The sequence below is a fragment of the Peromyscus maniculatus genome, chromosome 1 (assembly GCF_049852395.1).
Source record: "Peromyscus maniculatus bairdii isolate BWxNUB_F1_BW_parent chromosome 1, HU_Pman_BW_mat_3.1, whole genome shotgun sequence".
NCBI lineage: Eukaryota > Metazoa > Chordata > Mammalia > Rodentia > Cricetidae > Peromyscus > Peromyscus maniculatus.
Window position 1 is genome coordinate 150,470,523 of NC_134852.1, and position 13,839 is coordinate 150,484,361.

The 13,839-nt window shown below is 50.9% G+C and overlaps 2 protein-coding genes across 4 annotated transcripts in view; both read left to right on the forward strand.

Annotated features, from left to right (window-relative positions):
* Kndc1 (kinase non-catalytic C-lobe domain containing 1) overlaps positions 1–2,983 on the forward strand; it is a 49,363-nt gene extending 46,380 nt beyond the window's left edge. For all 3 annotated transcript variants that reach the window (XM_006987587.4, XM_076554699.1, XM_042285529.2), the window contains one exon: positions 1,017–2,983. In XM_006987587.4, coding sequence (XP_006987649.2) covers positions 1,017–1,248 — 232 coding nt within the window. In that variant the 3' untranslated portion in view covers positions 1,249–2,983. The remainder of the gene's footprint in view (positions 1–1,016) is intronic.
* Positions 2,984–5,442: 2,459 nt separating this feature from the next.
* Positions 5,443–6,687, forward strand: Utf1 (undifferentiated embryonic cell transcription factor 1). Its single transcript, XM_006987588.4, has 2 exons — positions 5,443–6,029; positions 6,126–6,687. Exons 1-2 carry the CDS (start codon positions 5,471–5,473, stop codon positions 6,569–6,571), a joined length of 1,005 nt encoding a protein of 334 aa, XP_006987650.2. The 5' UTR covers positions 5,443–5,470; the 3' UTR covers positions 6,572–6,687.
* Positions 6,688–13,839: the final 7,152 nt, after the last annotated feature.

The following is a 13,839-nucleotide window of genomic DNA, read 5'->3' on the forward strand; positions in this document are numbered from 1 at the left end:
GCTAGGTAGATGAGGCCCAGGGGATCTGGTGAACAGTGACTACAACGTGCCTAGTGCAAGATCCCCTTTGTGTGTGTGTGTGTGTGTGTGTGTGTGTGTGTGTGTACGTGTGTGTGTACGTGTGTGTGCACACGTGTGTATATGCCCATGGAGGCCCAAGGTCAACCTTAGGTGTGATTCCTTAGGAGCTGTTCACCTTGTTTTATGAGACAGGGTTTCTAATTGGGACCTGAGGCTTGCTGTAGACTACACTGGCCAGCAAGAGCCAGGGTTTGAAGAGTTCCACCTTCCCAGTACTAAGATCACAAGTGCCTGTCATTGCGTCTGACCTTTCTATTCACATGAGTACTGGGGATCAGCTCAGGTGCTCATGCTGGTACAGCAGGCACTTTACCAACTGAGCCGTCTAGCCAGCCCTAAGACCCCCCCTTTTAGAGAGCCACCGAGTTTTTAAAAAGTAAAATGAAAACTCACTAGAAGTACCGCTTATTGCAACAGAAAAGAAAGCTACGTCAGCATAAAGGAAATTAAAGGCTGGAGGTAACGCCACAAAAGTGGTGAAGAGCCCTCATCTGCTCCTCACGACTTGGTGGACTGCAGACATGAACATACTGTTCATGAGCTGAGGTGGACAGGCGTGTCCGCAGGTCTGTAGTCCCCAGCCGCAGTAAGGGCTTCTGAGTTCCGGTCACCACCAGTACACAGAGCCAGAAGGCCCAAAAAGAACTAGACCGATCAGCATAGGCTTGGGAGGTTTCGTTTGTTTTTCCGTGTTGAAGACCTCAACTGGAACAACCTGACACAGAGGTTTTTAATGAATATTTATGAAGGGTGAGCGGGAGTGGGGGTGGGGGATGGGGAGGGTGGCGGTGGGGTGCACAGCCATAAGGAGTGTCCTTGTGAATAAGTACAGAAAACGGACCCTTGGCTGCTGCCCTTTGGGAAAGGTTTGGTTTGAGCCATTCCTGAGAACGGCCAAGGTGCAAACTAACGAATCTTCTCTTTCCCCACAAAAGAAACATCGCCAAGGTGGCAAGCCAGGTGCACGCATTCCAGGAGAACCCCTACACATTCAGCCCTGACCCCAAGCTGCAGGCGCACCTCAAGCAAAGAATTGCCCGTTTTAGCGGGGTGGATGTGTCCGTCTTAGCAGCAGATAACAGGGCCAACTTCCACCAGATCCCAGGAGAAAAGCACTCTCGGAAGATCCAAGACAAACTGAGGAGAATGAAAGCCACATTCCAGTAGCCAAGGCCTCCATCTGGGTGTAGACTCCGAGTGGGACCAGACCAGGGAAGATAGGTCAGGTGGAAGGAACCCCCAGGGCTGATTGTAGAGGCACAGGCCCACTGAGTGCCCTGGAGAACTGTTTTTACTTCCCAGGATAGAATTGGAAGTGGCAAGGGACTAGCCTGAGGCCACCCACTGGGAGGACTGAGCCAACTCCAACCTAGCCTTATCCCCAAGGCAGGGTGGACACAAAGTTTGGTGGGCCTATTCCTGCTAGAATTTTAAAAATCAAATTTACGCCGGGCGGTGGTGGCACACACCTTTAATCCCAGCACTCGGGAGGCAGAGGCAGGCAGATCTCTGTGAGTTCGAGGCCAGCCTGATCTCCAAAGCGAGTTCCAGGAAAGGCGCAAAGCTACATAGAGAAACCCTGTCTCGGGAAAAAAAAATCAAATTTATAAATGAAAAGGGAATAGATTAAACACATCCCCAGAGCTTCGGATTTCTCCTATACCTGGGGTTCCCACCTATTTTTCAATGACCTCTCCAAAACCCAACACCCGCCCACATCTGACTCCAAAAGAGCCCAAACATAGCTGCTTGCTGACCGGTGTTTTTGTTTCCACTCAGCAAGAAGGACCAAAACTATCTTTTGCACTCGGCAGCTCCAAAGGGTCTGGAACCTTCCACTGGAGCCCACAGTTTCTAGCAATCGGTCTTGGCCAGGTTTATACTTCCACCCCATCTACAGCCAATCCTGCCAAGTCCCCCCCCCCCTGGTCCTCTCAGCCTCCAGAGAGTGGGAGAAGCTGCTTCTCTGTCCTAGCTGGGCCTTCTGCCTCAGCAGTTGACCCTCCCCACGGCCTGTTGCCTCCTGCCCCCAGCTTACAACAGTTGCGGTTGCCAGGGATGCTGGGCAGAGGCTCTTGGCCCCTGGAAAAGGGGAAAGAGCACCGCACACCAACAGCAGCGCCAACAACACAGGTTCACCTTCCTGGGGCCTCTGGGAGCAAAGTCCCTTTACTGCCATGTGGACCCTGAGAACGGCTGCCTACCAGCCTTCCGCAGCTGCGCATGCGCACACCCATCCACTGTGTTCCCTCGGCTCTGCGCTTTGTTAGACAGACAAAGGTGTGAGCGAAGCTTGCTGCCTCAGTGGCATCAGACACCTGGATTTCTAGATCCTCAACAGCTGGTGCTGGGCTTTGGCTCAGTGGGAAGGGGTCCGCTGGCCAGGAGGGCTGAGAATATGATGGAGTGCAGCGGGTGGGAAAAACTCTTGTTGTTCAGACACTTAAGCAACTGGCACCAACGGAGCCCCGCCTGCCACAAGACCAAGACTGTTCTGTACATTAGAAGTAGGGATTTTGTAGTAAAGCAGCTAGTGGTATTTCTAGGAAGCTGTGACTTGTGACCAAATGCTGGGATTTTTAATGCTGAGATGTGTTTCCTCACATGAATTTGCTGGAGACACCAGGCCCTGCTTACACTGGATGTAAGTGAGACTGGGAGTCCTGGCCATGCACACGCACCTGTTTCGGGACTTTTCTATAAGGATTACGTTCTGTTGATCAGCGCCCACATTTTCAGATTTTGTATCTAGTGCAGGAGCTATCCAGCGCAGACCAGCATTCCAATGGTGCTGACTTGTTGCGTGGGGAAGTGGACGGGCTTTTGGCTTCAGCGCTGTTTGCATGGCGCCCTGATGTCACAAGGTACAGATTTCTAAATAAAGTCATTTCTACCAAGCTACTGCCATATGGTCCATTTTCGGAGGTTTCAAAAGCAACACCCACTTTGAGGCTAAAGTAAGTCCTTGGCTCAGCAGGGGCACCTCACCTAGGGTCTAAAGGACTTCAGTAGGAAATAAACCCAGCCCAGAACTGAAAGCCATACTTCCAGATCACACCACATTCTTGGTGACATTCACGCCCTCACTATCACAGTGACCAGGTCAGGGAGACTCACCTCTAATTCAGCTGTCCTCTCCAAGGCCAAGACTTCTGATGACCACAGCTCATTTGCCCACAGCACCAATGTGGGGGAGGGGTTCCCTGCTGTAACTTGTCCACCCCAACCAGTTTCTACTGATCAGCCTATGGACAGGACAGAGCTGGCTGCTTCACTTGACCACCCATTGGGACCTCTCCTGAGCTTCCAAGGTGTCTGAGACGTGAAGGGGGTGGGGAGTGACTTGCATCTCAATGTACTCATTCAGGACACAGTGGAGAGACAGGCTTAGGGCCAGGGGCTCTTACATGTGTTTACTAGATTGTTGTTGTTTTTAATGAAAGCTAGCAGGTCCTTCGGGGCTTAACGACAATAGAGCTATCTGCCTGGTGGTTATGCAGAGGGAAAAAATGATGGCCATTGGCCTTCAAGGTTCAGTGATTCTCACCTCTCTGGTCCCTACCCTGTGCTGAGGCTGGAGTCAGGTCCCCTGAGTACTGAGGGAAGTTAAGGGAAGTCTCCAACACAGATGGGAGTTTAATTACCCTAAAACCACAATACTGAGAGTATTTACCACAATATTGAGAGTAAAGCTCAAGATGGACACACGGTGTGTTTAAAGAGCAAAGATGATCCCCCTACCAGCTGCCTTGCCCTAGAGCCACTAGGTACCATCACTGTGGGGCTTGAGCCAGGTGATGAAGACCCTGAGGACAACAGGCTGTAACTCTGGAATACTGTCCCAGGCACCTAGGCTTGGTATGGCTAGTTAGAAGCCACTCTGGCCTGTCCCAGTCATGCCTCGGTCTTTGATCAAGCCCCTGGCTACAAACCACTAAATAATGAAACAGTAGCTAGTCTTTGCTGATGCATTGTAGCAGTGCGTCCCACAGCAGGAGACTACTAAAATCCCAGAGGCAGTAGGTAGGATACAAGATTCCACTGATTTCTGTAAAACTGGGGCTTGTATAGCTAAGCTAGCACACAGGTCACTAGGAATTCATTTCCCATCTTTATATAATGTTTCTTTTTATTGTCTTACTACACTGGCCAAGAATTCTACACTAAGACTAACTTTGAGCATCCTTTTCTTGTTTGTTTTGGTTTGGTTTTTTGATACAAGGTTTCTCTGTATAGCCCCAGCTGTCCTGGAACTCACCCACTCTGAAGACTCAGCGATCAGTCTGCCTCTTGCTCCTGAGTGCTGGGAGTGCTGGTATTAAAACCATGCCCCATTGCTGCCCAGCTAGCTCCCTTTTCTTGGTCTTAACTTTGGGGGAAGAGGTGATATTGTCACCTTTATTAGTAGATATATTTTACTATACTAACGAGATTCCTTGTAGTGTATGTGAACTAAGACTCCAACCCCAACAGCCGGCCATTGATCTCTATCAAATCTAGCATCCAAGTGGCCTCCTTACAGGAACACGCCACCGTTAGCTAGATCAGTAAATTAGATACAAAACATGTCTATCTCCCACAGCCCACAGCCAGATGAAAGCAGGGAAAGGAACACAGCCATGCTAATTACATGGAAAAACAAAACAAAACAAAACCACATTCCTAAAAACACATTCCAGTGCACTAGACAGAAAGGGTGCCAGAGTTTTGTGTTTGGAGGTATTCATGGGCTGTTTGTGAGTAGTGAGTAATGGGCATAACACAAATATAAAAACGAGTTGTCCTTCTCACTCAGTCTTATTATATTGTACCTTAATTTTTTTTTTTTTTTGGTTTCTCCATTCTTTTGTTTTGTTTTGTTTTTCGAGACAGGGTTTCTCTATGTAGCCCTAGCTGCCCTAGAACTTGCTTTGTAGACCAGTCTAGCCTCGAACTCACATAGATTCTCCTGCCTCTGCCTCCCCAGTGCTGAGATTAAAGGCGTGGGCCACTATGCCTGACTGATAAAATGTTTTTTTTGTTGTTGTTGTTTTTAACTTTAAAAAAAAAAAAAAAGGTGTGTGGTTTTTTTTTTTTTTTTACACGTTCTGATTTGTGTGATGGGGCAAAATTCTGTTCTCTGGGCTAGGGCCCCCTAAACAAAGGGCTAGAAAAGGGATGGGGGAGAAAACGCAAGGTACATGCACCTCCAAAAAGGAACTAGGTGGGCAAGAGGGGCGGGCCGAAGAGGGGCGGGGCGGCGGGCCGATGGGAGGGTCTCCTCGACCCAGCTCAGACGTAGAGGACGGCGGCGTGGGGTCCTTACAGCGTGTGTGGGCGGCTCTGCAGGAGCCCTCTTTCCCGGTGAGGCTATAGCCTCGGAACACACGCACCTCCACTTTCCTCCGGAATGCTGCTTCGTCCCCGGCGGCCCGCCCCATTCTCGCCACCGTCGCCAGCTAGCCTCGACGCCGAGCTGCGGCCGGCGGGGGACGTCCGGGAGACTACGTCTGATGCCTTCGCCCCCACGCCGGGCGCGATGGCGGAGCCTGGTTCGCCCAAGGCTCCCGTGTCCCCGGGCTCGGCGCAGCGCACACCCTGGAGTGCCCGAGAGACGGAGCTACTTCTGGGCACGCTGCTGCAGCCGGCCATGTGGCGCTCACTCCTGCTGGATCGCCGGCAGGCTCTACCCACCTACCGCCGCGTGTCGGCCGCGCTGGCCCGTCAGCAAGTTCGGCGTACGCCGGCTCAGTGCCGCCGCCGCTACAAGTTCCTCAAGGACAAACTTCGAGACTCCCAGGGCCAGCCGTCCGGGCCCTACGACGACCAGATCCGCGAGCTCATGGGGCTGCTGGGTGACGATGGGCACCGGCGGGTCCGCCGTCGCCCTGCGGGGCCTGGACGTCCCCATCGCCGCGGCCGCGCGACCCTCGCGGTGTTAACTTCTGCACCCACATCAGTCGAGCCAGGTAGGCGCTGCGGTGTGGGCAGGAATGGGGGAGGGGCGGAACCCGGAGGTAGGATTCCGCATGGACCACTAGCGGGACCACGCGCTTCTCTCCTAGGGGCTATGGGAGATGCCGACCCCGCTTCTGCGCTCAGAATCAGCTCTTCCACTAAGAGGTCCGCAGATGCCCGCCGCAATACCAGCTCCCCTACCCCTATGGCCCTCGGCACTCTGACTCCTGAGCCTGGCCATGCCCTCGGATCCTCCTCGCCACCAACCCACGACTACGACATGGAGGGCCCGAATGAGCCTCCTGACCTTCCCCAGGACCGTGCGCCCCCGCAGGTTGCGCCCCAGTCTCTGAACACCGCTCTGCTGCAGGCCTTGACGCACTTGGGCGACATCTCGACAGTTCTGGGCCCACTGCGCGACCAGCTGGCGACCCTGAACCAGCACGTGGAGCAGCTGCGAGGTTCCTTCGACCAAACAGTTTCCCTGGCTGTGGGCTTCATTCTGGGCAATGCAGCCTCCGAGCGGGGCATCCTTGGGGACCTGCGCCAATAAAGCCTTATTTGTCGTCAGTTCTTCCCTTCAGAGCTGACCCCTCCCCCAGTCTACCTCGACCCCAGTTAGTGTCCCCACCCCAACCCCAAACCTAGGTTCTTAAAATAAAGATTGTGTTTTCTACTTAAGCCTGTGAATGAATTCGGATTCCACTTCCACGTCTAAGTAAGAATGGACCCCAGCGGATAGGGGGTACTACGAAGGTAAGGGAAGGCGAAGCAGCCCCAAAAAGGAACTAGGTGGGCAAGAGGGGCGGGCCGAGGATTGTGGGCATTTCAGTGAAGGCTTGGGTGGGGTGGTACACAGTTGATACCTGTTGGATACCAACGATCTCAAGGTGCGGGACCCCGCCCACCAGGAGCGCTGGTTAACAGTGAGTGAAGCTGAGAGGGGATGCTGGACAGGTAGTGCAGAGTGTCCCTAAAATTCTACCCTCTCCTGAGCCAACCTCGGTTTGAATACGGACTACTGCAGTCCTTGTGAACGGGAGTCAGGAGCACAGCTCCCAGGAAGATGCCCGTGGAGATGTATGGTCAATCGAGAGGCCCCGGCCTGGACACAACCAACCAAGCACAGCCAAGCTGCCTGCTAGAGTTTACTAATTTTAGCTTAAATTCCAATGCCCTCCGGGACTAGAGAGGGTGGGGGAGGGCTCGGCCGCAGTTAGAAAAGGATGTAGCTGCAGGCACTTCACTAGCATGACAATACCTACTCCTGATTGGCTCCGTTTTACAAATTCTGGGCCCATCTGGCCACATTGTGAGTCCCAGGACTGGTGCAGTCTTGCCTAAGGGAACTCCTGAAGAGTTTGCCCAGGTGGGCCCAAGGTCACAGCTCCGCCCTTTCTGAAGACTTGGAATATTTTGGCGTGCTGACTGCTGTTTTGGGTCTGCAGCCAGGTACTGCCCCCCCCCCAGTGGGAGAGACCAACTTGGGGAGGACCCCACTCTACAATGAGTATTAAATCAAGTCCCTAAAACCTTATGGATAAGCCCATCCTGCAAATACCTCCCCAGCACATACACCTGGGAGGTCAGAGCCACAGGATGTGGACACCGGAGGTGGGGAGCCTCCGATACAGGCCAGGTGTCTCTAAGACTCTGAAAGGTTGTATTTCCCTTAGCGGGGAGGCGGGGTGAGGAGAGCACGCCTTTAATCCCAGCACACAGGAGGTAGAGGGAATTGAATCAATCTCTTGAGTACAAGGCCAGTCAACAGTGAGTTCCAAAACAGCCAAGGGTACACAGAGAAGCCCTGTCTCAATAGATAAATAAAATATACATATATATAATATAAAAGATTATATTGACCAGCAAGTGTACGCACACAAACCTTAGTTCTGGAGAAGCTGGTCCCTAGACTTGGAGTAGACTCACCTGAGGGTCTGACTGAGCTAACTACTTGTGAGCCCAAGGAAACAGGAATGGCTCTCAAACTAACTGTTTCTGTCTTCAAACTTGAGAGGAGTTGGTTTCGTCTGCTTTCAATGGCCTTAGGGATACGAAAAGTTTTGGGTTTTGTTACTAGGGCTAATACTTGAGCTGATCTGGGTCCCTGGGTTTTTGTTTTGAGACAGAATCTCACTGTGTTGTTCTGTCTGGCCTTGAGCTCCCTATGTAGACCAGGCTGCTCTCTCACAGAGCTACCTGCCTCTTGAGTGTTGATATTAAAGTTGTGAACTGCCACTCTTAGCCCAATGTCAGCTGGCCTTTCCCTCCCAAGTGCTGGGATTAAAGGGATGCACTACCACTACCCGGCCAGCCTCCTTAAGTCTAAACTTATTTAATCACCGCCATCCCAGTGGGTGTGAAGTTCGAATCTTGTTTTTGAGCTAATGGAGTTACGAAAATGTCCTGGTCATGAGTGGGTTTTCATTTTCTCTCTCATCCCAGTGAGCTGGCCTTCCTGCTTGCTCTGTGCTGTAGCCTGTCAGTATAGAGTACACCAAGTAAGACAGTTAGACCTGCTCTTTTGGGCAGCCTTCCTAGTTTCTGAGCCAATTAACTGGTCTCAACCTAACTAAGTTGTTGAGTACTGACTACTACCCTGAGTTGGGAGCAGGCTTCTATAAGAAATTGGGGTGATCCTTTGGGTATTTCCCTCTACTACTGGGCTGTCCCTGAGGCAAAGGCTTTGTATGTGAGCCCTCCACTCAGTTCCAGGCTAATCCCCTTCACTGGTCATGCTGTGTGCACTTTCCATCCCACTCCAAATCTATGCTGTGAGGGTACCAGCATCCTGATGCTTCCTCAAATTTATGCCTAATATATAATCTGGGCTTCTGTAATGTCAGTTCTTCTAGTGGTTCAGTATATTGTTGATAAATGAATACTTACATGTAAACAACCTTACCAGTTTGGGGCTCATACCAGCAGTAGGTGGTTCTGTGGTTTTTATTACGTTTTTGGTTTGGTTGGTTTTTGTTTTTTGTTTGTTTGTTTGTTTTTTGTTTGTTTTTGCTGTGATGGAAATAAGAGGCAAGGCCTTGTCATGCTGGGCAAGAATCTACAGTGGAACTGTGCCCCCATGTCTACTCTTCCTAAAATGTAGCAAATGTAAATGACATACAGCTCTTCTGTGCACAGAACCCTCAGCTCAAGCCACCAGTACATAAATAAATCCTTTACAATTTCAAGTGCATCATCCCCCATCTCCTGGTTCTTCTCTGTCTGAATTAATGCTTGATCTACACATGTTTCTCTGAATTATGTCAGGTATACAGTGTACCACTGTTTTTGTTTGTTTCTTTGGTTGATTGTTTTGGGTTTTTTGTTTGTTTGTTTTTGTTTTTGAGCCGGGGTAACAGCTCCGGCTATCATGAAACTCTCTTTGTAGACCAGGCTGGCCTCGAACTCACAGAGATCCACCTGCCTCTGCCTCTGAGTACCGGGATTAAAGGTGTGTATCACTATGCCCAGCAAACTGTTTTTATCTTATGAATCCTCAAATCCCTTACAGCCCTGGGACTACTGGCTTTACTAACCATGACATTGAATTTGGGTCTATCGTATCTGCAAAGAACACATCCTATGGTGTTGGAAAACCTGTGTTCCCTCTTTGTATGACTTCGGAGGTACAAAGATTTCCATTTTCCCACAGTGCTCACTCCAGCATCCTCAGTGTCCACTGTGGGGCTGTCTTACTCTTGGTCACCTACTGGGATTTCTCAGCGTCATCGCCATGCCTAGTTAATCTACCTTCATCTTCTGTTTGTAACAGAATAGCCAGGCCAGCTCATGGCTATCACCAGGCCGTGGACATCACAATCCTTTTCCTTGACTGGCAACCTGATTTCAGCCAGTTACACACATGTAAGCAGTTGCTCTTCCATGGAAGTTTTCTGTTAAGTGAAGAGTCTAGTTATTTCCTTCCTGTTCAAGCTAAGCTGTGGGCACTTGTGCCTCATGGTTTTTGTTGTTGTTGTTGTTGTTTTCCAGACAGGGTTTCTCTGTTTCTTCTTTTGGTGCCTGTCCTGGATTAGCCTGGAACTGAGTGGAGGGCTCACATACAAAGCCTTTGCCTCAGGGACAGTCCAGTAGTACAGGGAAATACCCAAAGGATCACCCCAATTTCTTATAGAAGCCTGCTCCCAACTCAGGGTAGTAGTCAGTACTCAACAACTTAGTTAGGTTGAGATGACTTAATTGGCTCTGCCAATTATCTGCATTTAGATACTGCCCAAAAGAGCAGGTCTAACTGTCTTACTTGGTATACTCTATACTGACAGTTATGTAGACCAGACTGGCCTCGAACTCACAGAGATCCACCTGGCTCTGCCTCCCGAGTGCTGGGATTAAAGGCATGCGCCACCGCCTGGCCTCATGTTTCTTTATGATGCCCATGCCAATCTAAAAGAGAGTTTTACCCTGGTTGGTTCCTCTGTGACTGGTCGACCCCCATTTACTACTGGCTGTATCATTTCTCACTAGTGTTCAGTTACCTACATGGTTGTCCATGCAGGTCCTGCCTTTGAATGGGGCTTGGTGAGGCATCTGATGAGGCCCAAGCTCCACATCCCTCTCTGGTCCCATGCTTCTGCTTCTCTGTGGTGCTTCCTGTACCCCCAGCCCATAGCTAGCCACTCTAGTCTCCTGACTGCATAGTCCCCTCCACCTTGAGGGCACAGTGTCCCTTTGCACCATGTGTGACTCTATCCTGGTGACTTCTTTTTTTTTTTTTTTTTTTTTTTTTTTTTTTTGAGGTAAGGTTTCTCTGTGTAACAGACCCTGACTGACCTGAAATGTGCTTTGTAGACCAGGCCCCGAACTCACAGAGATCTGCCTACCTCGGCCTGTGGAGTGCTGGGATTAAAGGTATATGCCCTGGCAATAGTGGAGAGGATGCCTGAACTGGCCTACCCTGGTAATCAGATTGGTGAATACCCTAACTGTCATCATAGAGCCTTTATCCAGTAACTGATGGAAGCAGATGCAGAGATCCACAGCCAAGCACCAGTCTGAGCTCCTGGAGTTCTGTCAAAGAGAGGGACGAGGGATTACATGAGCAGGGTGTATGTGGGGGGTCAAGATCCTGATGGGGAAATCTCCAGAGACAACTGAACCAAGCTCGTAGGAACTCACGAACCTTATTTAGACCCACAGCTGTGGAACCTGCATGGGACCGGACTAAGTTCTCTGTATACCAGAGACAGTTGTGTAGCTGGGTCTGTTTGAGGGGCTCCTGGCAGTGGGATCAGGATCTATCCCTGGTGCATGAGCTAGCTTTCTGGAGCCTATTACCTGTGGTGGGACACCTTGCTTACCCTTGATGGGGGTGGGCTTAGTCCTGCCTCAACTGAATATACCAGGCCTTGCTGACTCCCCATGGGAGGCCTTACCCTTTTGGAGGAGGGGATGGGGAGTGGGCAGGAGGAGGGGTGGGAGGAGGTATCTGTGGTTGGTATGTAAAATATAAAAATACTATAAATTGCTGGGCGGTGATGGCACATGCCTTTAATCCCAGCACTCGGGAGGCAGAGGCAGGCGGATCTCTGTGAGTTCGAGGCCAGCCTGGGCTACAGAGTGAGTTCCAGGAAAGGCACAAAGCTACACAGAGAAACCCTGTCTCGAAAAACAAACAAACAAAAAATATTATAAATTAAAAAAAAATGTCTATACCTTGGGGGGGGAAAAAGGTATATGCTACCATGCCTGGTGATTTAAGTGACTTCTTAATAACAGATCTCTTTTCTCATGGAGGTCTATAACCACTAGCTACTCATCATCTCTGTCATTCATTTCCAAGATGAAATCTTAACTTTATTATGTTTAAAAATGTGCTGTCTCAATTATTGATGTGTCCGGCTTTCTCATAGCACCAGTGAACCCAGTGTACCCTCCACTGTGCAGTGTTGAGCAGCATTCCTGGCATTCCAGAATGTTCTAGAACTCACCAGAGCCCTTGGAATCTGGCCAGTATAACCACAGAACTGAATTTTATTTTATTTGAGACAGGGTCTCACTGTGTAGCTTGGAGTGCCCTTGAACTCACAGAAATCTGCCTGCCTCTGACTCCTGGGTGCTAGGACTGCAGGTCTGTACAACCAAACCACGCTAAAGCAAAATGTTTTATTTCCTTTAATTCAAGGCACTCCCCACAAGTGCCTGGGGGTTATAACTCTGCTCCTATCTGTGCTTGAGGCACCTTAGATTTAAATATGTTCCAGTACAAAGTTCTATTTCCTCCACCACAGGTTATAAGCCTGGGGCTAAAGTTGGCAAAGAGAGGCACTAGCCAGGGCTCTTTGCTCAGTCATCTGCCTCAGAGCAGCTTCTTAACCCTTAAGGACCAAATTCACCTTCAGTATCCACCCCTATGTCCTGTATCTCTGGGGAGCATCTGAAGAGTCAAGGGACGCCTACTGTCATGCTATGAGCGTGGCATCTTCTTAACGGATTGCCCATTAGGGGGTCTCCGTACTGTAAGAGAGGCGTGAGCATGTCATCCTGGAAGTCACACACTCTAAAGGCCCTCTAAACACCAGCATTAAGAGGGGTTGGTAAGATGCTTCGAAGCCTGAGGCCAGCCAAGACAGTGCTAAGCAGCCAAAGCTTTCCTAGCACTGGCATAGCTAGGAAAGGCAGAAACAAACCCCCTCCCAGGAGGTGGCGCTCTAATCCACATTTACGATTTCCAGCAGGGGGCTGACTGCCCACAGCGCTTCTAACAAGCGCAATGAGCAGCTGCAGCCTTCCTCTCAGTCTTGGGAGTTTTTCTCCTGCTGGGACCGGGCCTCCCCTCACATGCCGCAGCTTCCTAGTTTGGTTGGGGACGTTTTTTCAAGCTTAGCTCCATGTTCACCACATTCCCTTCCCACTGAGCCCTCCTGACAGCCCTGGTGAACTATAGGAGCCGGTATGCTGAACAGAAGCAGGCCCCTTCCTCAACATTCAGGGAAAAGCACTCTGCCCTGGGAGCAGCTACCCGACCCCCACTCCCAAAAGACTTAGAGGCTTGGGTAGAAGGCAGCTCCTCCCTAGATGAGTATGAGGACTCAACCTCCAGAGAATCTAGAAACCTCCATTTGCAGGGGGGTCTCTCCCAAGGCTGGCCCAGTTAAGACGCGGTGATGCCCATGCGGCCCTCACACTCACCCCTTCCGCTCTCCACTAAGAGTGCAAAGGCATGCATGCGGGTTAGGGGCAAAGGATAAGGAGGATCTGGAGAGCCGACGAGGATGAATGTGGGAATGAGACTAGTGTAGAAGGTGAATAGGGAGGGTCGGTAGGGAAAGTGTGGGGGAAGAGAGGGTTGGAAAGTCTGGGGAGGCAGTTGAGTGTAGGAAGGCGGAGCTGATCACGTGAGTGAAGGGATGGTCTGGCTGGGCCAAGGACCCCTGATCTAAGAGTTGTAACTGTGGATCTTCTTGGTCCCGGCCAGCTCTTGAACTTGAGCCACACACTCCTTTTACATCTCAGCTCCCTGGAACCAGTGTGCCTCTCTTGGAGGAGTGCTGGGGTGGATTCCTGGGCCTGGAGATCGTGTCCAGGTCCCCGGGGGGGTTGGGGGACTGACAGATTTCCTTGCAGAGCTCGTTCCCTAGAAGGGCTTTGGGAACAAGAAGGTGAATGGGAAGACACCCGGGACTACCGCGGGGTATGGCGAGGAGCGTTGACTGCTGGAGCGACTGATTAGGGGTGGGGGGCGGGCGAAGTCCGGAGATCGGTCCGGAATGAAGGAACCATCCCCACTCGGCTCGAAGGCTTCGAAGGAGAAAGTATGTGGTTCTACTGGTGGGAGGTCAGCCGGGCAGAACCGTGGGGAGACGG

Excerpts from the sequence above, each read along its gene's own strand:
- Utf1 (XM_006987588.4), top strand. The coding sequence starts at position 5,471 with ATGCTGCTTCGTCCCCGGCGGCCCGCCCCATTCTCGCCACCGTCGCCA. Across the intron at positions 6,030-6,125 it reads ACCCACATCAGTCGAGCCAG|GGGCTATGGGAGATGCCGAC; the intron begins GTAGGCGCTGCG and ends CTTCTCTCCTAG.